This window comes from Chelonia mydas, chromosome 4 (assembly GCF_015237465.2).
Source record: "Chelonia mydas isolate rCheMyd1 chromosome 4, rCheMyd1.pri.v2, whole genome shotgun sequence".
Taxonomy (NCBI): domain Eukaryota; kingdom Metazoa; phylum Chordata; order Testudines; family Cheloniidae; genus Chelonia; species Chelonia mydas.
The window spans coordinates 81,108,123-81,134,831 of NC_057852.1; the positions used below are offsets into that span (position 1 = coordinate 81,108,123).

General features: G+C 39.5%; 1 protein-coding gene across 14 annotated transcripts in view; it reads right to left on the bottom strand.

The window, feature by feature from the left end:
- The window catches only part of SORBS2 (sorbin and SH3 domain containing 2), a 273,664-nt gene that overhangs the window by 39,632 nt on the left and 207,323 nt on the right, over nucleotides 1–26,709 (bottom strand). For 8 of the 14 annotated variants that reach the window (XM_037897659.2, XM_027826104.3, XM_043546103.1 and 5 more), the window contains 2 exons: nucleotides 6,135–6,184; nucleotides 2,789–2,967 (listed from right to left, as the gene is read on the bottom strand). In XM_037897659.2, coding sequence (XP_037753587.2) covers nucleotides 2,789–2,967; nucleotides 6,135–6,184 — 229 coding nt within the window. Of the gene's footprint in view, nucleotides 1–2,788; nucleotides 2,968–6,134; nucleotides 6,185–14,202; nucleotides 14,260–16,730; nucleotides 16,815–26,709 lie in introns of all 14 variants that reach the window. The other 6 variants (XM_037897656.2, XM_043546101.1, XM_037897655.2 and 3 more) reach the window with 2 other exon arrangements.

Below are 26,709 nucleotides of genomic sequence, written 5' to 3' on the forward strand. Positions count from 1 at the left end.
TGTACAGCACCTACCACTGTGGCTTTCAATCTGGTCTGGCCTTTAGGTACTACCAAAATATAGATGTTAAAGAATAACATCAAAAACAAATGCGGAAAATGAGCAAATGTAAATTTATGTTTGACAAAAAGTTCCTGTTGTACACTTGGATTTTGACTTTTGCACACAGTTGTGTTTGGTCCAGGGAAAACAATGTTGTGTATGCAAATCATTTACCGCAGCTGCATATTTAACTAAGATGACTAAGAAAAATCTCTGTATAGGAATGGATGGGAGATTTCTTGTCTCTCAGGTAGCATATGTGTGGTAAAACGATGTGATGAATGGATCTTGAATGGACTAGGAAGGAACACTACAACAGCATAATATGTGAACAATGCAGCAGCCTCATTAGACACATTTCTCTGTGTACTTGTGGGTATGTTTCCTGCAGAAAGCCTCCCAAAGTTCCAACCATTTTTCCTTTTATTTCCCCTACTTAGCTGACTGTCCTTCTGAGTGAAGCTGGATATGGCTGTCTCTGTAACCCATCACTCTGCAGTGCTCTTGCCCAAGTAATGAACTGATTTTGAATCCCAAATGTGGGCAATCCACATGACACTATGTCACAACTACCTTGAGATGCTAACCTGCTCTTAAGCTTTCTGATGTGCATTAAGGTTACTTGTCCTGCAAAAGGTTCACTGTATTAACAACTTAAATGTAGAACCCCACAGTGCAACTTCATAACTCATGCCTTGTTAGAAAACCTGCTTCTTTGCTATTAAGAGCAGCCTCTCTGTAACAATGGCTCCTACTTACTCAACACATCTTATTCAACACATCTACACCCCTATTTGCTGTAGGTAAAATGTTTTTACTATTTTTTACTCCTCTTACACTCACAAGACCAACAGAAGAAATGTGCTGGATTCTACTTCATTTGCATTATTAGCAGAAATGATAGCTAAATTCCAAATGAGATATTTTCAAAATGCCCAAGGACTTATAAATAAAAGTCAATGGAATTTGTGCACCTAGATGGTATAGGTGCTTTTGAAAATCTCTCCCCAAGCTGAAAGGCCAGTCATTTACACCCATGAAACCACAATGAAGGAAATGGGTTTACACAGGTGTCACTGGGGGCATAATCTAAAAACAATAGGGTGCATTGCACTGGTGTAATTGAAGATATAATTTAGCCTGCAGAATCTGGGGATGATGTGCAAGAACCAAAGAATTCAACTTGTTTTTCAGATACAGGGTTGAATTTTCAGGGCTGAAAGTTAGAAAAGCCATACTTTTACTTCTAACCTGAGCACATTTGATCTTGAAGTCACTGAGAGTCAAGTCAGAGTCACTTTTCACAACAGAAATGCTACAAAATTCAGTTCAGGATGCAGATTTCAAAGAGCCCATAGTCTGGGTTGGTCAAATTTGAACAAAACAGAAATCACCTGCAAAATTAAAATCTGGATCTGGATTTCAAACATTTGCAGAGTTCAGGATGTTTGGATCTAGGGTTTTGGTTCAGACTTCTCTCCACTCATTATTTTTACCTAAAATACATTAACTTCATATGCCTTTTAAAGAGACAATCTGAAATGATACGTTGATCAAAAATCTTCTAACACACTTTTTACTTGAAAGAGTATTTGACTTCAAGAAATGTAATATTTTAGTAGGTTATCATTTATTTATGAGAGAATGGAATATAGTGTTGCTCCAGGCTGGATACCCATATAAATAATACTCAATTTTGTGGAAAATGCTTTACAGTGATCCATCCCGCAATACAGAGAATACTCGTACCTTAATGCTTGCTGTGATTAGCTATGCTTGTTTTCCTATTACTCATCCTCCAGCATCTTCCCTACTATTTGTTTGCCTTGTCCACTTGTTATGTTCTGTTGTAACCTAAGCTGTAAGCTCTTATGGGCTTTTACAAGTTTATACAGTGCCTAGCACAATGAGGCTCTGATTGGAAATGTTAGCCACTACTATAATGCAAATAAATGAAAAATAATAAGAGGATCATGGGGGAGGTACAGAATTATATATGCACTCCCAATGTAAAAAATCACTAATACCTTGAAACCTTTTGTCTTACTTTAAAGAAACAAAACCCGTTTGCAGGTAAGAAATACTAGACATATAAGAAGGAGAGGTTTGAGTGACTGGCAATTAAAAAAGAATCATCTTACATAAAAATCAGAAACTATATGGGTTGTATCTTACCCACTAACTTGAATTTTTGACAAAATCCATCATCTCATTTCATACTGGGGCACTTTCTTTTTTGAATTAGATTCCTAGAACTTATCAGCTGCCAAGAATCAGATGTAGGTTTGAAGGAGGAAAGGAAAGTTTTAAGGATTTATTTGCATGGCAGTGATCTTTAATGCTGTTTCTCTTACTTCACGTTCTGGGCATACTAGAAGAGTTTTAAAAATTACAAATAATCTCGTAAGTGCTGGCAAGAAAGCAATGTATGAAATGTAATTTTATGAAATTATGTAAAATTTTACAAATCACATTCTTTTTTGACTGATTTTCTTTGAATACATATAGAGTAGATACTACATAGGAAAAATAAATCCAGGTTTGAATCAGCCTGAAATAATAGAGTCAAGAACGAACAGGTTAGCCTTTCATTAGAAACTAAAGGCTGTTGTTTTTTCTTCAGTGAACTGTGTCTGAGCAACAGCATATAGTACCTGGCAGTTATTACTAACATTTAATACCGTATGCGATAAGAACTCAGTATTAACAAGGTTATTGTCTGTTCGCTAATCTGCTTGTCTCTTACCTTTTGCTCTTGACGGAGAAGAAGGAGAAGAACTAGTTAAAGGTTTTCTAAGGGTAGTGTATGTGCCCTGCATATCTGCATGGCCCAGGCTAGTCCTGTTTGCATTTTGATCACTGTGCACCCTCTGATGACTTACAGCAGGCTCCGACTTCCTCCTTTTTCTGTAGTCACTTGCAGAACTAAAGAAATAATCAATATTAGTGCCAGTCTAAACCCTGTGAGCAGGGCTCATTTGAATACTTTCTCTTTAGGGATCAATAAGCAGGCCCCTTAGCTGTGACCCACTTAACAGTTCCAACACTGCGTGAATGAATAGACTAAAAATATATGAAGACACTGTTCGCAGCTCCCCCAAGAACTGCATACTTTGCAGAATGAAGCCCCATTTGTACTAAAGCTGACAAAAAAATGAAAATCTATTTTCAGGAAAAATTTCAGAATTTTGAAGCCATTTCATCTTTAAAGGTTTTGAAAAGGTCTGACCCCTTCTTTTGTTTATCCAAAATTTTTCACTTTCTTCCCTGATATTTTTTATCTAAAACTTTATCAACATGATCAAAATGTTTACTGAGACATTTCCATAAACATTTTCAAGGTTATTTTAAGAGACACTACATTACATTTTCTGTGAACAAACTTTCACCGTTGTTGACAAATTTTTGCACAAAAGGCCATGTTTTGACTGAAGGACTTTGTTTAAAAAATTTCAGTCTCTAGTTTTGGTAGTTTGCTTCTTCCCAGGCTTTGCTGCTCTGCCAGGGGCACGGGCAGCTTTGCCCCCACAGCATCTCTTGGTGCTGGGAGGCTGCCCTGTGTGCTGTAGGTGGCACAACAGCTATGTCCACTCTCTGACCGCAACCCAGTCCTTCATCTTATACAATGGTGGAAATGTTAGCTTTCAACAGGGGATGTGGGTGTATGTCCCTTGATTCCGTCCAAAGAAAGCTCCTCCCTCTGCTGCATGTTGCTGGGCATGTTGGCTTGCTCTGGCCTCACTCGGTGTCTCTCTTTGTCCCCACCCCCTTGCATTGTCCCACCCTTGGTTTGCAATGCCTGTTCAGAATCAGTAAGCAGAGGACTGAACTGCTGTTGGCACTGAAGCAGCCGTAGGCAGTTCCTGGGCTGTGTAAGTGACTCTGGCCTTGCTTGGGATAACTGTCTAAGACAGCCTCTAGGCTTCAGCACCTGCAAATGACCAGTCCCCATGCTACACAGGCTTGAGGTGACCAAATTTCCCAAAGGGAAAACAGGATATCATGTGGTGCAGGCTTGAGCTCTTCCCCCAGCCCCTCCCTTTCAAGGGAATGGCACAAGCCCCTTACCCAAGACCTCCTGCCTGCGGGTGCAGGACGGGGGGCAGGCAGGGCCTGCCAATCAGCGACGCACATACTAGATAGGGTGACCGTATTTCCCAACGGCTGGGGCCACCAGCTGAGCTCTGCCTGCTCTCCCCTCCCCCTTCCCCCGTGTGAGGCTGGGGCTGGCGCTGCTGCTCGCCTGAGCTCTGCCTCCCCCCTCCTGTGGTGACTGGCATTGCCGCTAGTCCGTCCCCCACCCCACACGTTCCTCCACAACCCACTTTTTTGACAAAAGTGGACATTTGTCCCGTTTGCTCTTGCCAACTGATCAACTCGGCAAAAGCCAACGGGACAAATGTCCACTTTTGCCAAAAAAGTCGGGACGGCCGGGACAGGGCTTAAAAAAGGGACTGTCCCGGCCAAAACAGGACATATGGTCACCCTACACAGGCTCCTTGCCTGAACTGTGCTCTTTGCCCTATCACTCTCCCCCATGATTTGTTCCAAGCCCTGTAGCCGCCCTTCACTTTTGCTGCTAGCAATGAGGAGCACCAAGGTGCAGTGATTGCAGCAGCAGTAATCAAGGTTCCCATGTGAATAGCACAATCCTGCCCTGCCAGGAAAGCTTCAGGTTTCAGAGCCAGTGACTTGAGGCTGGAACAGATGGCCAGGTACATGGAGCTGAGTACACCTACAGCCAGCAAAACTTTCCCGGGCTGAATGCTGGGAAGGGATGAGGGGATTGCGGAGTTCCTTTAGGTCAGGAGCAGTGGTAAGGACATGAGACGTTATCATCCACAAGAGACGTCATGTTATCATCATCTTCCACACGAGCCTTAGACCCAGTGCAGACCTGTCATCACCTCACATCTTTGCTCTTTCCTACACATTTTGGCAAGCCCTCTATATATTTGGTCTCTATGGTGTGGCTACACTAGAAAAATTTGCTGGCATAGCTATCTCATTTGGGAGTGTGAAAAAAAAATATCCCACACTCCACTCACATAGCTACACCAGCAAAAACTCTAATGTAGACGCAGTTATACTGGCAAAAAAGTCCTTTTATCCATGTGCCTTATTCTGCTCAGGGAACTGGTTTAAACTATATTATCGAAAGAACTCTTTTGCTGGACTAAGCTGTGTCTACACTAGGGGGGTTTGCCAGTATAGTTGTCCAGTATACTTATACTGGCAAAGCCATTTTAAGTATAGACAAGGCTTAGAAAGCTGAGCTGTGATACAGGAAATAAAGAGCAGTCATGGGGTAGGCCTAAGAAAGGACAGATTAGAGGAAACCCTTGAAAAAGGTCAGTAGAAAAGAATGGGATCTCATGCACTCAAGAGCACAGGGATCTTGTTTCGGGATCCAGTGTCACCGCCTAAATAGACAAATTATCAAACAGCCACAGATTGTTTTGCATGATGAGGAGAAAGTTAATTTAAGGTGTTGCAGGGTTATTCTTTTTTCATTTTTAAATTAGGTAATAGATTTAATTTAAGGGTTAACACAAGTAGGTGTTGTGAAATAAAGGAGTTTTAAAGAGGGATTTGAATGAAGAGAGTCTGGTACTTTTGCACACTGGGATGGGAGTTCCAAGCACAAAAACGAGAATAGGAGAATGATATGAAGATAGAAGTGAGGTTGGATGCTTGGGTGAAGGAAAGAAGAGGCGTAATAAAAAATGAGCACAAAGATGTTGGGAGAGGTTGAGTACTATATGCAGTGCATTGAAAATGAGGGATAGAGGCTACACATTAATACAGACGGTGAGGGATGCCAGTGGAGGGGTTTGAAGGATTGGGTGGCATTCTGAATAGCAGGCACTATCTCCTTCTAAAACAAAAGAAAGAACTGCAAATCTCAAGAGAACCCACACTCAATATTTTGTCATTATCTCATATGTGGGATGCTGTAGGCTGGATCCCAAGAAGTGCTATGCAAGTGAAGAGTGCTCTCAACTCCCATTGACTTCAGGATGCTCAACAGGCCTCTAGCCTCTGTGAGACTGGTTAGCTTGTCTACTGCAAGGACACATCATGTTTCTTACCTAGAAGGTCTGTCCAGGCCTTTGTCTGGAGAAGGGTGATATAAGGAGGTCTGTGAAAACAAATAGGTCAATCTGTTAAACTTTTGCACTGGAAAAAAGTGTGACATTTTCCACGGATATTGTCTGGGAACATTCATTAAATTAGTGACCCAATGATGAGCCCCATAAAAATCAGACTATCATGATTAATGTCCTATGCACTGCAGACTACAGGTTCAATGATATTTCACAAGAGAATTTATACTGTTTTTAAAAGAGCTCCATAAAATTTCAGTTATATCTTTCCATTTAAAATACCAGTGCAGGACTTTCTATTCGCTTTTGCATAATTTGCTACATTGTGGTTGAGATTGATTAAAAGTGGAAATATATAAAATCTAAAAAGAAAATTTTCATCTGCATATAAAAACCCACAGAATTTCCTCCAATTACTCACCGAAGTATCAGTGTCAATTAAAGCTGGAAACTCTTCGTAAATGTAGCTGAAAAAGCCATCATTTGCTGGCTGTTCTAAATTAATTTTAAGAACCGTTCTTTTCACAAAGGCCTAATGCCTTTTCATTGCTTTAACAGTAGCTATTGCATAACCCTTGGAAGATGGAATGCAGTGCTACCCTGAAATATTTTTAACTTGTCAACGTAAATTCCATCTTAAGTGACAACTACTTTTAAACCACTCACTTAATAGGTTTCAAGACTGCAGCCAGAATTAGAGTTATGTAGCATTAGTTTGTGGTAGCTAGAAAAGGAATCGTCTTGTCCCCATGGCGCCTCTTCCTGGGCACAAAGCTAGGTCAGTGAAATGTTAAACATTTCATGCTATATCATTTCAAAGATGACCCAGTGAACTGGAAATAGAATTTTCACATGGCTTTATATGCTGCAGGATCCACTTTTCTCTGTATAGAAAAGTGTAGGGTGGGCTGAAATCATATAGAAAAATTATGGTCTTAAATGCTTTGTCATTGCATATATCACTTTTTAAAAAATGATTGGATTCAAAGTTCATTAAAAAATATAGCCCAACTAATTTTTAGTAACTGACATGTAATCACACTTCTAGAGGTCGTCCTTGGTTTAAGAAACATTTAGGAATAGATTTTGCATTACTACAGACATTCAGCACAACATGTGCATTCTATAATCACAGTCAACAATACCTAAATATAATGGGTTCTGTAAGGACCAGATATACCCGAGACTCTTCAGAGCCAGTAGTCTGAAATTAGTTTTCAATAGTCCTCATTCTTTAGATTCAGATCACATACTAAACGATTCCACGAAAACACAAACAAACATAATTTACTAGATTATTCACTAAACTTTATCACATTTTAAAAGTTGAGGAAGCCACACAAATTTGGATAAAATATGAATATAACATTGCTTAAAACTTGCACCAAACTGATCCCAATTTTTCCCAGACATTTTAAACAGCTTCATTAACGTGATTCAGAACTTTTTGGTTTTAGATGGGAATGGAAGTCGAGATGAAAGTAGCTGAAAGTAACTGAAGCTTTTTCCTCTGAAACTGATCTTGCAGATTAGCGCTGGATGAGGACCAAAACTTGTGGATGTTTATCTGAAATGAACTTTTTGCATTACTCATCAATATTTATTTGTATTCATCATCATTATTAATAAATATCTATACTACTGTAGTGTCCAGAGTCCCCAATCAGGATCAAGGTCCCATTGTGCTAGGTGCTGTACAAACACAATCTCTGCTGCACAGAATTTACAACTGAAGACAAGGATGAAGAGAGATGATACCATCTACTATATATATTTTTTATGCATTTGAAAAAAGTTTTGATTACTACAAATACATAACCTAAGTGCCAGCTATCATCGTCTTGCCCCATAACCAAAAGACAGTTATTGGTTTTGCTCTTATATACATTATGGCAGAACTGGATCCAGTGGAGACCTTTATTATTTACAGTGTATAATCTAAGGGCAATATCCTGCTATCAGTTTTTGCATGCTGCTCTTGGTCAGCTGATTTCAACTGGGAGCGCCACAAATGGCAGGATATAATGTTAACAGACATGACTGTAACAAGTCTGAGGTTTCACTGGAAGATAGCATAGCCTTGTGGATAGGACATTAGGTATGGACTCAGAAGACCTAGATTATATTCTCAGCTCTGCCACTGGACTGCTGTGTGACCTTGGGCAAGTCTCGTCGCCGCTCTGTGCCTCAGTTTCCCCTTATATAAAATTGGGATAAAGATAGTATCTTTGTAAAGTGCTTGGATATGTACTGATGAAAAGTGCTATAGAAGTGCTATACTGTTATTTCTAGTCACTGCTAGATTTTAATATGCTGTGGTAAACCCAGGACAAAAAGCTACAAAAGCGGGGGAGGGGTAGTAATTAGTCCCAGGGAATTAAAAGGCCCCTCCCTATCCACTGAGGAGAGAGAACCAGGGGGCAATAAGGTTCAGCTGGAAAAGGGGTTGCTAGGGAACCAATTAGGTTCAGCTGACTCCAACTACTTGGGACCCTTTTAAACCCTCCCCTGGGTGGAAGGAGGGGAGGAGTGAGGGAGCGAAAGGAGCAGGGAAGCTGCCAGTAGGCTGTTTGCAGCAAGACCCCAAACCTTCCTAGTAGGGAGGCTGCACTTGCTCCCCAGAAGGGAAGGAAACAAGCAAAAGGGACTGACTGAGAAGAGGAGTAGCAGGATCCTGTGCCACCTATAAGGATTCGCCTTGCCCCAAACTTGAGTCTCCAAGGCTAAAAAGGACTGAGCCTACTGAGGCGAACAAGCTATATTGCCACAATGCTTATCAGCTATTGAGATGAACTTGTTAAGAGCAGGTTGAAAATTTTTCTCAAAACTTTTTTTTTGGATGAAAACTGGCTTTTGAAAGGAAAAGAACATATTTGTTTCCCTCACAATTTTCTGATTTTTCAGTGGAACATCTAAAATTTTTAGTAAAAACAAAAACGTTTTGATTTTCAAAAAAATTCCCCAAAATTTGCAGAAAATTGAGAAAAAGAAGTTTTAAAAATTCCCATTCAAAATGTACATTTTTGACCAGCTTTCAAAATATATACACTAGCTGTTCCCATTTTGTTCTCTTTCAATTCATTCTGAAATGAAATGAGCTGTGAGACTAAATTGGGAATCCTCCACGAAAACTGTTGCATTTCAAAGTTTTCACTATTTCTGTGTTCACACCAACTAATCTTGCCATCCATGCACAGGCAAAAAATACTGCCAAACGAAGAACACAAGTTTTCTACAGGCCATATATTCCTACACTGGGGTACTCTTGGGGAACTGCTTGGAGTCTCTTTGTTAAAATTCTGTCACCACACTGAAGGGAGACCTGGGATGATTTCACTACCTGTGATGGAGTTTATCCCTCTGGACACTGTTATAGCATCTTGACAGCGATGACTTCTCCCTAGGGCTCTTAAACTGCTTCAGAAGAGCAAATGGCATACTGTTGACATGCACCAGATTGCACCTAATGGCAGGTATTTTCATTTATTTTAAATTGATGGGGAAAAAAGAATTGAATCCTTTGTCCCTCATCCTTCCTCTCTGCAGTGCATGCACCATTGGAAAACAAGGTTTATCAAACTAAGGGGAAATATTTTTGTGGAAACCCATGTTAAAATACTGGTGGCATAGCACTGTGCTCCTGTGCCACAGAGAGAAGAGGATAGCTGAAAATGAAAACAAAATAGGATGCCTAAGCACTTGTGCTACACAAAGGGCCTTGCTGGCATGGTGTTATGCCCAAAACAACCCCAAAACATATGCAACACGAGAGCATGATGGATGTACATGCAACCAAAAAGTGCTGATACACAATAGGAAGTAGTAGGTGACAGCAAAAGTAATATATATGATACCACTGATATCTGGAGTAAGTTATTACAGGAGCTAGGCTTTGCACATTAACATTGCCTCAGGCAACATTAACTTGCAATGTGTGGCTTATACATATAGCAGATTTCCCTATTCCTCATCCATTGCTCCTACCAGCTTTGGTCATAAGGCACTGTGCGAAACATACACATTCATGGAATGATGGATGGTGTGGACCACTGTTCCCAGAAGTATGGCTCTGTCCACGTGGCATGACTCCTTTAGCAATGGCCCTTTCGGTGAACGACTGTGCCACTATTGCTGGCATGTGCCTGGCTTTTTCTAACATTAGGAGCATACATCAGCAAAGATGGTTTGCTACAAATTGTGTCCTTTTCCCATGAAGCTTTTTGTGTACCCCATATACACCCTTTCCCATGAGAGGAGAGCTTTCAGCTCTTGGAACAGTCCTTTTTGGACATGACAATACAAATTATGTTTTAAATTAGCTTCTCTTTTGTTTCTTACAGACACACTTTTTTCTGCTAACAACGGAAAGACATTGCTTGCAGGTTTCAACGTCCCAGAGAAAGATGGGTCTCCAAATCTTTTTGTCATCTGGCTTGCTAATGTGCTAATTCATTACTTTATATTGTTGCCTGCTGCTATCTGATTAGTGTAATGCATTTTGGAAGAGATAAAATAATTAGTGAATTGGATTAAAAAAATGAAAAACAGAAATAGCTGAATGCAGACCTAAGTCTCCGAGGCCTGGTAAGCCATATGAAGAAATCATTTTATCTGTAGATTAGAGTGAAGCTTACAGTGAGAAACTAGTTCCAATAATCCATGTTTTACAGGGAACAAAGCATCACAATACAACCTCTCTATATGCTGCTGAAATAGAGGACTGCATTTTTGAGCCAAATCTGCTACCAAGCTCTATTAATAATACTTTAGTGTTTTCATAGATATTAAACCTGTTTATCGATCTCAGGAAATTGTCCTTATTTCTTTTTCTAAAGATTTGGAATTAATTTAGGGCTCATGAAGAATGCCACCCTGGCATGTTCAAAAATCGTGAGTCAGACATTTTAAAAACATTACAAAACTTGAATGCTTTATATTTGCTCCCTGGCTTTTGAGCCTTTATGATTCATGTTTTCAAACTTTTTTCTGCAACCATGAGGGCTAGAAACTTACTTATTAAAAAAATGGAGGTTGAGATTCCCAAATAAGCTGCCTGACTCCAGACGCTGGGATTCTAAAACTAACCCCAAATATAGCAATGCGTGGAATACAATTGTGAGAATTTGCCAACACTGAGGAAGTTACACTGATAGGCATAGAAACCAAAGTTCTCTGTTTATTTGCACAACATAACAGAGCAGGGTCCTCAGCAGTTTTGTATGCTTTTCCATACTGTCCCACTGATGCATGTCAAGCATGTGGAGGGACCACATTTATATGAGGTAAATAAAGGTAACTTAGCTCCCACACCCAGTCTTGGTCTCAGGACTGACAACATGTGGCTGTCTAATCTGTATTGCACCAATCATAATCATACAGTAGGCACTAATACAAAAGTTTGAGCTTAAGTGTGGTCCTAGTTAGAGCTATGTTCACTGACATAACAGTTGCAGATTAATACTAAAGGTGGATTTTCTTGTGATATCCCCTTTCCTCTAGAAATCAGAGTGAGACCATCAATTCACATGGTATTAGCCACCCAACAACAGAGAGAGCGATGACCTTAGATCACTTGTAGTGGCCCTTCAAGGAGTACGTACCGTGGGGACTACAATATAAATTCTAGCCAAACCTGAACCAAGGAGGACAGAGCCCATTAAAAATGTAAAGAACTGCTATGCTAGCTGAGGCTGGTAGTTGAACAACAATTTTTGCTACCCAGCATTTGGGCCAGACTGATTGGATGTGACATAGCCTCTCAGCCCCGCCTTGATTCACAGAAGGGCCCATCACAATAGTAGTCCCTGTGAGTAGCGACTGCTCAGTCTTTGTTCTTTCCCATGAGCAAATCATCAGGGCTGGGAGGAGGGAGGGCCTTGTCCCCCAGTCAGCAGCCTAACGAGTCAGAGCCCTAGTCTTTATGAATCCTAGCGGGATTGTGCCCCCTGAGGTACACTCTCTCTGGGTGCTCTCAGGGGCAGCATGACTTCATCCTGTCTCCTATGATGGCCTGTGTGTAAATCACACAATTGAACCCTTACCTTTTAAGCTTTTAGTTTATTCTCCAAGAAACTCTCCAGGCTGGTAAACAAGTACGTGAGTGTGATCAAACTAAGACAGACAAAGGTGCATGCTGGCTGCCTTATGTGAGCTCTTTCCTATCCTCCGTTCAAGACACTGAATCACTTTGATCTTACCCTTCCTTTTCTCTTTGTGTTTGACTCCCTCTTTGAAGCATTTTGTGCGTATGAAGGATGCTATAGTACACTGCATTGTACTAATTTACACCATAGTTTTACATTTTCATGTACAGGATCCTCTAAAAATAAGTGAAGAGCGTATACATTTGACTGCTTACAAAGCTCCTACAGGTGAAGCTGTGTAAAAGGTGGCTAAAGGAGGGAGGATGCGCCCTTTGTGGTGGAAGGCATTATGTCTCGGAAGGACTGGAGCTGGTATCAGTGTTTCTAGCAACAGTGTAGGGATCCTGTTCATTAGTTGCTACATGCCATTGTCCTTTCTGCCACCTCCAGGAGCTGTCCAATGCACAGCAAGCCACATCCATCAACCCACCTACACATACTCTCAGTACTACCTAACGTTCTTGTGCCCCTGCTCCCTATACTGCCAACTAATAAAAGGGTAATTTGTAAAAGAGCTCAATATGGGAATTAAGCTTCACAAAATGTTAATTTTTTTTCAGCAAAGCACTTCAGCACATTCTTAATTCCTCCTTATTCAGAAAAGCACGTAACCAGGTGCTTAAAGTTAAGCCCTTATCTGATTGCTTTCCTGACCAGGGCATGTTTTGCCAAATCAGGGCCTTTATGGTGACTGATACCAGAGCTAGGAAAAATTGGTGAAAGTTTTTGTGTGTCCTCATGAAACTCAGTGTAAATTTTTGGCCATTTATTTGGCATGACTTTGCTCCCTGAAATTTTATTTAATCCACTAAATTTCACAAACATGGTATTTTTGAACAAAGTATTGTTTTAAATATTTTCATGAACACCTAAAGTAAAAAATATTTGAGGAAATATTTTTTCAAGAATCACTGCAATTTCACAGACACTCACTTTAAAAAACAGACAAGTTTTGTAAATTAAATAAACACAAAACCAACACAGTAGTTATAAATATTTTATCCAGCTCTACTGGACACAAACCCCAAAAGATCATATCCTGGGCGATTCAAATGGCTTCCTCTGTTATTGACTGAGTGCCCTCAATTCTCATTTGAAGCTAAGGAGTTGAGGTTTTGCCAGGTTGCTGAGACTAAAAGCACACTTGAATAGTCTGCAATGCAGTGAACAATGAGGGGCCTTGTTTTTCTTGTAATTCTTGAAGACATTAATTTTTTTGGGATGGGGGAATGGAAGCTAATCAAGAATCATGAATGACTTAACACCACATTGTGACAGGACACTGTCTTGTGCTCAAGTATAGCATGACATGGGACAAAAAATGAAAATCTGGATCTGTCCCATTTAGTGCAGGGAAATGGCAGTCAGTCCTATACTTAATTCCGATGTTATTTAATCAGAATCATGACAACTATCAATTCTTCAGTTACTAATTTACAGCCACAATTCATTGCTGGTTTTCTCTGCTAGGAAACCTAATTATAAATATTTCAGTGAAAAAAAGCTCATCCAACATGACTTTCACTTGAAGGCTATAATTTGCCGCCAGATATATCAATCACAAATCCTGTTCTTGTAGACTGGTTAATGGGTATCTAAAATCAATGTATAACTGAGGAAGCAGGAATATATCAAGATTTAGAAATGTATGGTTTATTTTGTAATTTTGAATGTGACTCTCAATGGTTTTGGGATATGGATTCAGTTTCTATTGTAATAAGAGCAACATCCATATGCACTAGTGATCTGGAAAGATATGAAGACAAAGATAAAATGATACCGAATTATGAATGGCCCAGGAGTTATTGGTAGGAAACCACTAAACATTAACAAACTCAGATATTACTAGTGAGTGTCATGCTCTTGTTTCCCAAGCAAATTGTCTGAACAAGAAAGAATGCTTCATTTACCTCATTGGAAACACCAGGAGAATTGTCTTGAACATAGTCCAAAAGCTTTTTAGGAGGCTGCACCATATAAGCAGAAGTGTAGAGATGAAATGGAGTATCAATGGCAGCAAGGAATGAAACATGTGGAGAAGGTGACATAGTTAGAAACTGAGTGTTGACAGCATCAGATACAAGAGTGACACATATGCAGCAAAATGGGGGTTGACTGGAAGGAAGAGCGTGGTACAATAATTTTGCAATAATATCAAGCATCTTAATAAAATATTAGTAATTTTAGTGAGTAAAACTTCCAGCTTAAAACGTGGATAGTTGAATTAATACCAACAGTTTAAAAACAGGTGAGACAGAAGAATGCAGAATAAAGGATAGCTCAGTGGTTTGAGCATTGGCCTGCTAAACTCAGGTTTGTGAGTTCAATCCTTGAGGGGGCCATTTAGGGATCTGGGGCAAAAATTGGGGATTGGTCCTGCTTTGAGCAGGGGGTTGGACTAGATGATCTCCTGAGGTCCCTTCCAACCCTGATATTCTATGATTGAGTATTTATTGCCTGCTGGTGAAATTTCTATATGGGAAGCCCCCCCTCTCCCAGTGCCTCCCGCCCACTGGCAGCCCTGCCGATCAGCACCTTCCCCTCCCTCTCCGCACCTCCCGATCAGCTGTTTTGTGCCATGCAGGAGGCTCAGAGGGGGAGCAGCGAGGGCACGGCCGACTCAGGGGAGCGGATGGGAAGGGGTGGAGTGAGGGCAGGGCCTGTGGCAGAGCCAGGCATTGAGCAGTGAGCACCCCCTTGCACACTGGAAAGTTGGTGCCTGTAGCTCCAACCCTGGAGTCGGTGCCTATACAAGGAGCCGCATATTAACTTCTAAAGAGCCGCATGTGGATCCGGAGCCACAGGTTGGCCACCCCTGTTATAGAGGATAATAATGACAACTAGTGATATTTTTGTCTCTAGATAGAAATTTTTTAACCTGCCTATGCCCTGCCTATATATGGATGAATGATGATTAAAAACAGTTTTAAAAGCTAGATAAAATGAGGTTAAAGTTAGTCTGTTTGATGAAAATATGAGGATATATTGCAGACTGTTGAACTACAAATTAAAAAAAATACTTAAATATCAAATGCATTGTTTCAGTGAAAAAGAAAAATTAGGATTATATATCTAAAGCTTTAAAAATAATGTAATGGTTTGTATTAATATATATAGGTTTGCAGTCCTTTTCAGTTGCATACACAGGGCTTGCTTCTGCTCTCATTGAAGTCAATGTGGGTTTTGTTATTGACTTAGCCCTGGTCTACACCAGGGAAGGGGGAGAGTCGATCTAAGTTACACAACTTCAGCTACGTGAATAATGTAGCTGAAGTCGACGTACTTAGATCGACTTACCGTGGTGTCTTCACCGCGGTGAGTCGACTACTGCTGCTTCCCCGTCGACTCTGCCTGCGCCTCTCACGGCCCTGGAGTACATGAGTCAACAGGAGAGTGCTCAGGGGTCGATTTATCACATCTAGACTAGACACACTAAATAGATCCCCGCTGGATTGATCGCTGCCCTCCGATCCGGCGGGTAGTGAAGACATACCCTTAGCGAAAGCTGGAGCAGACCCAAAGAGTGTGCAGATTCAAGTAGATGTCTAGTTTAAATTAAAACTACCACCACCTATTTAACTATAAAATTATATACCCTGCATGTATGTGTGTGTGGGTGAGGCACACGCACACAAAACAGGCACCATTTAAAAATGCAACGTTGGTGTATTTGTCACTGTAACAGTGCAGTTACTGTAGGTGCCTGTGTCAATAAATGTTGAATCCCACACACCTCTCTTTCAACCCCTACCCTCCAAAAGTCAACATTTATTGCCACAGACTCTTGCATTAACTGTAGTATCTACTATACTTAGGATAGAGATGCCATAGTGACAAGCATACCAATGTTGAGTTTCTAAATGGCGTCCACTGTGTGTGGGTGTGTATGTGTATTAAAAGTAGACACATTCCTTCATACAAAACTGAGTGCTTTTGGCTTTAGTCTGTTTGGAATCTATAATTTTTAAAAATGTCTTCTACTCTTGATAATTTAATTAATCTAATTTTTCCAAATGCAAAAATTTAGTAAAAGTCGTAAACAATTATGTTTCATATACAACTGATATTACACTTAGCAACTTGTATATACCACTTATTTTATGTAGTCTATGCACCTTAATTAGTGATTAAAATCAGTGTTTTGGCAGATTAAGCACTCAATAAAGAAAATGGCCGAATGTATACACTGGACCCAATTCTGCTGTTCTTTCTCAGGTAAAACTCCTGCGGACTTTAGTGGGCTATTTTCCTGAGTTGTGAATCAAAAATTGGGCCCATATTACATAGAAACAAATGTTACCATACACCGATGAAGATGTAATATTGATGAGTTTAATGTAATGAGAAGATAGACACACGTCTCTTTGGTATTTGGTGAATTGTATTTTAGCAATATATTATCCTGATGTTTAAATATTAATATTCTATCCTCACTTACCGGACATCCAAACTCCAGTTCTGAAAAGAATTTATACCAGGGTTCATTTTCTAAATCTATGTCATCTGGGTTTATATGATCAGTCTGGAGCCGTTGTGAAGGAAAAGGGAAGGAAAAGGCACACACTGAGCAAAGTGCTGGAAATGTCATGTCACATTAACACGACAAACACACACACAAAAAACAAATAATAGGGGGAAAGGGAATGAAATAAACCCAAGAATGAAGATGGGATTCTACATGGAACATGTTTGTTTTTGTCACAGACCACTTGTTTTAAAATGCCTCCTTTTTCAGCTTGCTCTTCCAGTGGTCATTGCATAATGTTACACAGAATATGGAAAATGTCAAGCACTTTAAAAATAATTTTTCAAAAGCTGAGTATTATCTTTGGCAGCATGAACAATTAGGATCTAAAACCTATTATGTGTCCTGTAAAAGAAAGGATCATAATTATAGAACAAATGTAATGGCTAGTTGCTTGTTTTGTGTATAACACTTTGTTCAGTACACTTAATGCCAGCATATGAAGATTCCTTGTTAAGAAAACATTTAAATCTGTTTTCTTCTTTAGTGTGTACAAAAAAGTACCCAAACTGACCAATGGTAGATAGACACACATGATTTTAGCAATGTTGCTTTCAGCCACTCTTGGTCTTCTTACGAAAGAAGGCATGTTAATTCTGTATCTTTTCAACCTTAAGCTAAGCACACAGCACAGATAAGCAATATGTATCATGCAGGCATGATTATGTTAAAAAGCCATTTCAGCCTCTGTAATGAGCCTGCTATCTATTTAAATCATCTTATTTGAAATTTATATTAATAGTAATTATGGATTCTGAGTGCTTTTGGTTTTTTAAACAAATCTTTTGTCTAATGCAGACCTTTTGATTTCATTATTTTTATATTGTCAATGCATTAATTTCCATATGAAAATGTTTACATTTTGCAGCAAAAAATGGGAACAAGTATGAATTACAGCTAGTGAGCTGCCACCTTGGCCAACACATCTGGGACTAAAATGAGGATCTCCAAAGTTAAATACATGAGCTGCTACAACTTGAGCTAAAGAAGCAAAGCTCTGTAGCTTGGGGCTGTAACACCTCATGTCCTCTGTGGATTGGCACCGAATGGGACCCTGTACCACACACCCCAGTGGTAAAAAATAGCTTAAAGGAAACTGTCCAAGGAGCAGAAAAGTAAGTGACAGAATTCTTCATGCAGCATGAAAAAACAACAGTCCAAAATACTGGCAGCTCCAGTGGGATAAATTTATTTTAAACTTTGTTTTTTAAAATACTTTCCAAAGGGTATTGGATTCTTTTGTGCAGCCTAAAGTAAACTGTCATTTGGCAGAAAGGTACAGCATACCCTTAGTTTAAAGTTTCTGAAATACAGCCCCCCCTTATTCTTAAACTCATATGATTGTATTTAAAATGTAGTAATGTGTAGCTATAATATGCCAGTTTATCATATATCATAAACTAACGTCAGAGGGGTAGCCGTGTTAGTCTGGATCTGTAAAAGCAGCAAAGAGTCCTGAGGCACCTTATAGACTAACAGATGTAGTGGAGCATGAGCTTTCGTGGATCATCCAACGAAGTGGGTATTCACCCACGAAAGCTCATGCTCCTTAGTCTATAAGGTGCCACAGGACTCTTTGCCACTCAGAAACTAACTAACCCAATGCCTGCCTGAAGAATGATGTTGGTGATTCGGTAGGCAACACTGCCCTGAATCAAGTTGGAGCCAATGTCTCAATATGATGTTATGGGGCATAGTTAGGTTGACCATATTTCCCAAAGGGAAAATGGGACACCGCATGGGGCTAGCCCCTGGCCTGAGCTGCTTGCCAGAGCCTTGCCCCCCGACCCCACACAAGGATGGAACTGCTGCTTGCCCGAGCCCTGCCTGCCCTCCCCACCCTCACAAGCCTGGTGCAGGCATCGCTGCTAGCTCAAGCCCTGCCTACCCTCCACCCAAGCCCTGCCTCCTCTCCTGCATGGGGCTGGCATCGCCGCTCACACCCTCCTCTCCCCGCATGTTCCTCCACACCCCACTTTTTTTGACAAAAGTGGGCATTTGTCCTGTTTGCTCTTGCCAACTGATCAAGTTGGTAAAAGCAAATGGGACAAATGCCACTTTTGTCAAAAAGTCGGGACAAGGCTTAAAAAAGGGATGGGCCTAGCCAAAAATGGGACAAAATACAACATGGTTTTACAAAAGGTAGATCGTGCCAAACCAACCTGATCTCCTTCTTTGAGAAAGTAACAGATTTTTTACACAAAGGAAACGCAGTGGATCTCATTTACCTAGATTTCAGTAAGGCATTTGATATCGTGCCACATGGGGAATTATTAGTTAAATTGGAAAAGATAGGGATCAATATGAAAATTGAAAGGTGGATAAGGAAATGGTTAACAGGGAGACTACAGCACGTCCTACTGAAAGGTGAACTGTCTGGCTGGAGGCAGGTTACCAGTGGAGTTCCTCAGGGATCAGTTTTGGTACCAATCTTATTTAAACTTTTTATTACTGACCTCGGCACAAAAAGTGGGAGTGTGCTAATAAAGTTTGCGGATGATACAAAGCTGGGAGGTATTGCCAATTTAGAGAGCGACCGGGAAATCATACAGGAAGATCTGGATGACCTTGTAAACCGGAGTAATAGTAATAGGATCAAATTTAATAGTGAGAAGTGTAAGGTGATGTATTTAGGGATTAATAACAAGAATTTTAGTTATAAGCTGGGGACGCATCAATTAGAAGTAACGGAGGAGGAGAAGGACCTTGGAGTATTGGTTGATCATAGGATGACTATGAGCCGCCAATGTGATATGGCTGTGAAAAAAGCTAATGTGGTCTTGGGATGCCTCAGGCGAGGTATTTCCAGTAGAGATAAGGAAGTTTTAGTACCGTTATACAAGGCACTGGTGAGACCTCACCTGGAGTGCAGATGCGTGCAGTTCTGGTCTCCCATGTTTAAGAAGGATGAATTCAAACTGGAACGGGTACAGAGAAGGGCTACTAGGATGATCCGAGGAATGGAAAACCTGTCTTACAAAAGGAGACTCAAGGAGCTTGGCTTGTTTAGCCTAACCAAAAGAAGGTTGAGGGGAGATATGATTGCTCTCTATAAATATATCAGAGGAATAAATACCGGAGAGGGAGAGGAATTATTTAAGCTCATTACCAATGTGGACACAAGAACAAATGGATATGAACTGGTCATTGGGAAGTTTAGACTTGAAATTAGATGAAGGTTTCTAACCATCAGAGGAGTGAACTTTTGGAATAGCCTTCCAAGGGAAGCAGTGGGGGCAAAAGACCTATCTGGCTTTAAGGTTAAACTCAATAAGTTTATGGAGGAGATTGTATGATGGGATAACATGATTAATTGATCTTTAAATATTCATGGTAAATAGGCCCAATGGCCTGTGATGGGATGTTAGATGGGGTGGGATCTGAGTTACTACAGAGAATTCTTTCCTGGGTATCTGGCTGGTGAATCTTGCCCATATGCTCAGGGTTTAGCTGATCGCCATATTTGGGGTCGGGAAGGAATTTTCCTCCAGGGCAGATTGGAAGAGGCCCTGGTGGTTTTTCGCCTTCCTCTGTAGCATGGGGCACGGGTCACTTGCTGGAGGATTCTCTGCTCCTTGAAGTCTTTAAACCACGATTTGAGGACTTCAATAGCTCAGACATAGGTGAGAGGTTTTTCGTAGGAGTAGGTGGGTGAGATTCTGTGGCCTGCGTTGTGCAGGAGGTTGGACTAGATGATCATAATGGTCCCTTCTGACCTTAGTATCTATGAATCTATGAAAAAGGGACATATGGTCACCCTAGGCATAGCGCTATTTTTTTCATGAAAAAGAACGCTGAGGTCTTGACCATTTACAGTAATTAAACATCCCATGGCAGTTTTCTAGCAGAAACTCAAAGGGTTTGATTTAATCACAACAGATCACCAATCTTGATCTGTTGAACAATTAAGAGCACTACTGAACTATCTAGATCTAGGTATTTATAAGATATTACTATAGCACTTGAGCACTACCCAAGACTACAGATTTATTCTCATAGCACTCCTCAGATGTAGGGGAAATATTATTCCAGTTTTACAGATGGGGAACTGAAGCCCAGAGATAAATTACTTGCCTATATCACGTACCAGAGAAGGAAGTGACTTCAGATCTCCTGAGTCATACTCTTATACTCCAGTCATAAGATCATCCTTCATCTCTACAATATTTATAGTTCAATATTACTATGGGCAATCTGCTGTGATTCAATACAACATACCTTCCAAGACTTTAACAGAAAAATTACATTGAATATGGCTTCGTGAATTGCCGAGTCCAGATTTGCTACTTTATTAGTCTTGAATTAAATGTCTATTTTAGAAGAGCACACAAACTACAGAAGTCTAGTGTATGATAACTGAAGAGAGATGAAGACAGTACAAAGGAAAACATCTGAAAAAAGTCATGAATGCAGAGAACTAATCAGTAGTACTTCCTAATCTTCAAATTACAATATTTGGACTATTCCATTTTTTGCACACCTTTTTGAAACACACCATGATTCTGAACTAGATAACCTGGGAAAAAAGTAAAAAACTACTGGTTTGTCCTCATTCCCATAGCCTAAGGGCTTGTCTACGCAGTGGGGTAATGTGCTCTGTAGGAGTATGATTGCTAAAGTGCACTTACTGTGCATTAATTGGGCCATGTAGATCCTGCTGGTGCTCTAACACAGTGCTGTTTGAAAGAGTACTATGTTAAGGTGCACTAGGGAACCTTTAGTGCACAACAGGAGAGTCTGCATGGACCAATTAATGCACATCATGTTAGAACGTTTTAGAAAACACACTTCTGTAAAGCACATTACCTCATGGCGTAGACAAGCCCCAAGTTACACTATATTTAAGACAGAAGAGCACTTTATATAGATTTTCATACCAAAGAGGGCATTTTCCTTAAAGTCACATTGACATATGGAGTAGCCTAACAGTTGGTTCAGGAATTCACAGAGTTAACCTACAGTGAATCAGTGTGTCCTGGATAACAACATTTCCGGCTACACCAACAAAGAAGTCAGTGGTGTTCCTTACAGAAAATGGATCAGTCAGACACTTGGGTTCTATGCTGCATCTCCTGAAACAGGGCGGCCGGAGGGGGCAGTGTGGGGCCACGTATGCCAGCCCAAAGCAGCTTCAGGGATGGTCTTCCAGACTCTTATGACCCACCAGAGCAGCCCATAGGGATTGAGGTGGAGGCCAAAATCTTACCATTCCTTCTCGCCATCCTAAAAGATCTTGATTTAAAAACAAACAGAAAGCTGTATTTCTGTTTGTTCAGAGAAAGCTGGAAATGACAGATTTGTCTGGAGTTTCACAGTCTTTGAATTGTTCAGGACGCTTATATAATATCCTGCGAAGAATAGCATGAGTACACAAAGAAATAGAATAACACGAGGCTTTCTCCATGGGGGTAAGACACTTTGTTTTGTTTACATATTCAGCAGCAGAGGGCAGCATATTAAACCAAAAGGGCATGGTGCAGGTGGTGCAACTATAGCGAACATGGTTACAAGTTTTTTGTAGCAATCATAGTGAGTTTGCTGGACGCTGAGCTCTTCCTCTTTTCAAGTACTGAATAGAGCTTTGGCCACATGACTCCCACTGACTATAATGGGAATCATTTGTCTGAAAAGTCTGTTTGGGGCTTTGAAAATGTACATCTTAAACTACATCCTGCATTTCCTGTGTTAGGATCGTATAAGGCCAATTGCTTTCACCTGGCTGTCAGTACCCCTCCCCTGCTGAACAGATCTTTTTTCTTTGTTCTTCTCACTAGGATTCATAGAAGGGCAAATCTATTTTGACAACAGAAAAGAAATTTTGGTTTTGTCTCCTAAACTAGGTTTGAATAGATCCAGGGGTAACAAGGACATGTAAATCCAAGAAGAATGCTATTCCCTTTATGACATGCTAGTTAACACAGATAACACTGAATACATTTTTAATTACTTATAGCAGGTTGAGAATTTCTCCCACAATGCATAACGATTTAGGAAGAATCTTTATTCTTGTGGCCTTTACAAAGAGTATTCAGCACAACATTCTATCAATGTATTCAAAACATAGGAAAAATTAATGGACAATATGGACTGCATTTTCAAAAGTGGCTCCTATATTTTCATTTGGAATTTTGCCTGGGTGACTTTGATCTACATAAACATGCATTTACAGCCACAAACCATGTGTATATGTGAAAAGTGTGCAGTGAAATGGCTACTGACCCAACTTCCTTGTGCAAAAATCCAACATTCTGTGGATGGATATTCAGAGGCAAGGTTGAGGTCTCTTTGGAAATACGGCCAGTGTGTTTATCATGACTTTGTCTTAATTTGCCCCGTCTATTCTTGGTCCCTAAAAGGAATCACTCTACTTGTTTTCTTATGGCTGTTTTGGCTCCAGGTCCATTACAGGTTGGTTAGTTCTTGTGTCTTTGTGACAAGAAAGCATCTCTTTAATGAGTTAGAGAGCTGAATTTCTAATTCCAGCTTCAAGGAATTTAAAATAACATTCCTGGTTGATACAAAGGACCATTCCAGTTCAAACGCTGATTTTGTGTGTTCTAATAACAAGCTTGTAAAGTCAGAGCCAAACAAATCTGAAAGCTGTAGGTTAAAAATCAGACCCAAATTTCTCCACACAGGCACAAAAAAGTTTACAGCTCCTTGCTGTTACTGCTAAAGTACATATAGTAATACTTTTGTATTTCTGTCCATATTAAGATTAATGAGTCCCCTTGCATATGAAGTCAATGTGAATTTTGCATTTAAAACAACTGCAAGATCAGGCCCATTGTAAAAAAGTTCAGACTTGAAATTGATCTAATGTGAAATTATCAAACTCTGGTGTTGATTGCCCTTATATAATATGCATTAAATACCTACTAAAAATCTACCACTTGTCACATCAAACATTTTTATAAGCACCTTTTTGTAGGACCACCAAAAACTTTCTTTGCTGGCTTTATTGCAGATGTAGACTAATACCATGTTCCTAGGCCTGGCATAACATCAGTGATGCTGGTGTACAAATAAGCAAAGAAAATCACCTTTAGTTCCATTAGAAACCTGGGAAAATATATTTGCCAAATGCAAAAGGATTAATTTGGTAGAGAACAAAATTTTAAGTTTGTAAGAGTAAAATAAATCCGAAGTATTAAATACTAATTAACTACCTTATTTTAAATTCATAAGTAAGTGATAATTCTATGTATTTATTAGGCTACTGAATCAGATACTACCTTACCTGGTATTTAGCTGATGGGAGACTATTCCACAGCCTAATACGTTTCACTGTCAAGATGCTTTTCCTAAAATTCAGTCTTTTATTTTTCTTTAATTTCATTCTGTTGCTCCTAGTTATACTCTCCAAAGCAGCATCCTAAATAATTCCTCTTCCTCCTCATGGTTTATACACTTCAATATTGGTAGACATCCTCAATAGTCTCTTACCAAGCTATGCATATTCAGTCATTTTATCTTTACTCATAAGCCAATCTGCTCCAATCCCCTTATCATTTTTGTTGCTGTTCTCTGGACTCCCTCAGCTTTGTCAATATCTTTCTTCTAATGTGCCTAGAATTGAAAGCAACATGCCAGGTATGTCACAATAGAGTCACACAGAAAGGACCTATTACCTCCCTCCTTTGTGATGTGAGGCTGCTGCACACATGATGCTGCAGCCTTAAATTGCATTGGCCTTTTTTGTATCCATAGCACATAGCAAATCAGACATGATTTTGCAATCTATCACTCATAAATCTTTTTCAGCATTACTGTTTCCCAGGCTGCTCCCTACCATTCAGTACATGGCTTTTGAATTATTTGTCTTCATACATATTAGTTTGCATTTTTCCAAGATGAATCTCATTTTGTTATTTTCTTCTTATGTTTCTAATCTCTCTAGGTCTCTTTGAAATGGTCACAATTTAGTATCACCTGAAAATTTCACTAGCATTCTGTTCACTTCCTCTTCTAGATCACTGAGGAAGATGTTGAATGATACTGAACCTAACATAGATTTTAGCAGACTCTTCTACTCTTTCTTAACTTGATACACTGCCATGTATCATTTTCCTTTGTCTAGTTTTTTAGCCAGTATTCAATTGAATTTGCCATGTAAGATTTAATTAATACAGTATACAATGCTTTAATTAAATCTAAATGTATTGTATATTGCATATTGCCTTTCCTTCATCCATTAATATTGTAATTCTGCCAGAAAAGCAATATATTACTTCATGTAACTTAACTTTTATAATCAATAACAGTTACTCAGTGGAAATTTCTAAACTGATGTTAATTCTGATAGCTTAGCACTTGTGTGGATTTAGAATCTGCTCAAAAGGAAGCCATCTTAGGGGCAGCACACTGTATTTGCTACTGTATTTTACATAAATTCCTCATTACCATTTTGAAAACTGAAATACATAGCATTGAAATGTTCCCCTCCCCTGAATTTATTAATACTGTAGCTGTGCAAAGAGATGATTGCCTGTAACTACATCAGCCATGTCTGATCTTGCAACCTTTGGAGTAGTTCACTGACTTGCAAAGAGTCTGTATAAGGATTACTTGTGGAAGAAAAGGTTGCACGATTAGGCCCCAAATCCTCCCCATCCAATCAGAAAAGAGGAAAGCTTTTCTACTGGAAAAGCTTATTTTATTTGCTTAAGAAATTTCCAGCAATGGTCAAATATTTTTAGAAAAAAAATCTTATTTTCTTAAAATCTTAAAACTTATTTAATCATATCTCTATTAAAGTTGAAAAATTATATTATCACATTCCTCAGCATTGCAGGCCCAGTATGAAATTACTCGTTATTTATTTTTCATACCAGAAAATCAAATTTATTAGAGATGTGTGTCCTCACATGAAATATCTCTAATTTTCAAAAAGTCAATTTTTACCTTCAGCCTGCCACCTCTCACTTGCTGAAGACTGTCTTCAACTGAAAAGTTTGGTGAATGACCCTATCCGTAATACAGCCACTGTGATAGAAAAATCACTCAGCAAAAATATAATTACTTTTTCACAGATTTGTAAATTCAGCTTGACAATAAAACTACCAACTCTCATAAGTCAGGGACATTTTGGTAAATCATTGGAACTAATAATTAGTTCAGTCAGTTTAAATGGCCTGTGCTGAAAAGTGAAATTTCCCTTTGAAAGAAAGTCCCAGTTCTGTAAGAGCCCTATTTCATGGAGTCACACAGCTTGCTATAGAAGCTAGTTAACTGGACCCACATTATTACATAAACCATAGAGAAATATGATGAAACAGAGCCATCAGTGCAATTATTTAACATACTGTTGACATACTATATATGCCACAATCCATGCATGCGATACATTTATTTTTCGATTAATAAAATGAGCCCTCTGAATTTATGTATAATAATACTAATATAATAATTATATTATAATGTTATAATACTATGCATAATAATTACATAAACTCCCCCTTAAAACATGACTCCATCAACCATTGCATCTCGCAGAAAAAAGATAACATCATATGCATCGATCTCCATAAATGACAGGGTATTGGAACACGACCAGGGTACAGTAGAAGAGCTGGTTGCATATGCCTTTTCAGTGAATGGAAACTTAGATTAGTGATCATTTTGCAAGCATTAGATTTCAGCCTTATTAGACATGCTTGTGGGGAATCTCACAACTACAGACATATGGCTCAGAAAACAGCAATAAAAATTTTTTAGTCACAGGTTAGTGTACAGGCAACACAATGTTCTTGAGATGATGCCATTAGGCACATATCCAGAAAATACACTGTAGGATTTTTTTTCTGGACTATCTAGTGACTTACCACCACAGGCAGGTGCATAACTCCTATGTTAATCATATGTGTTGATAAAATTATTGTAACCAGGTGAC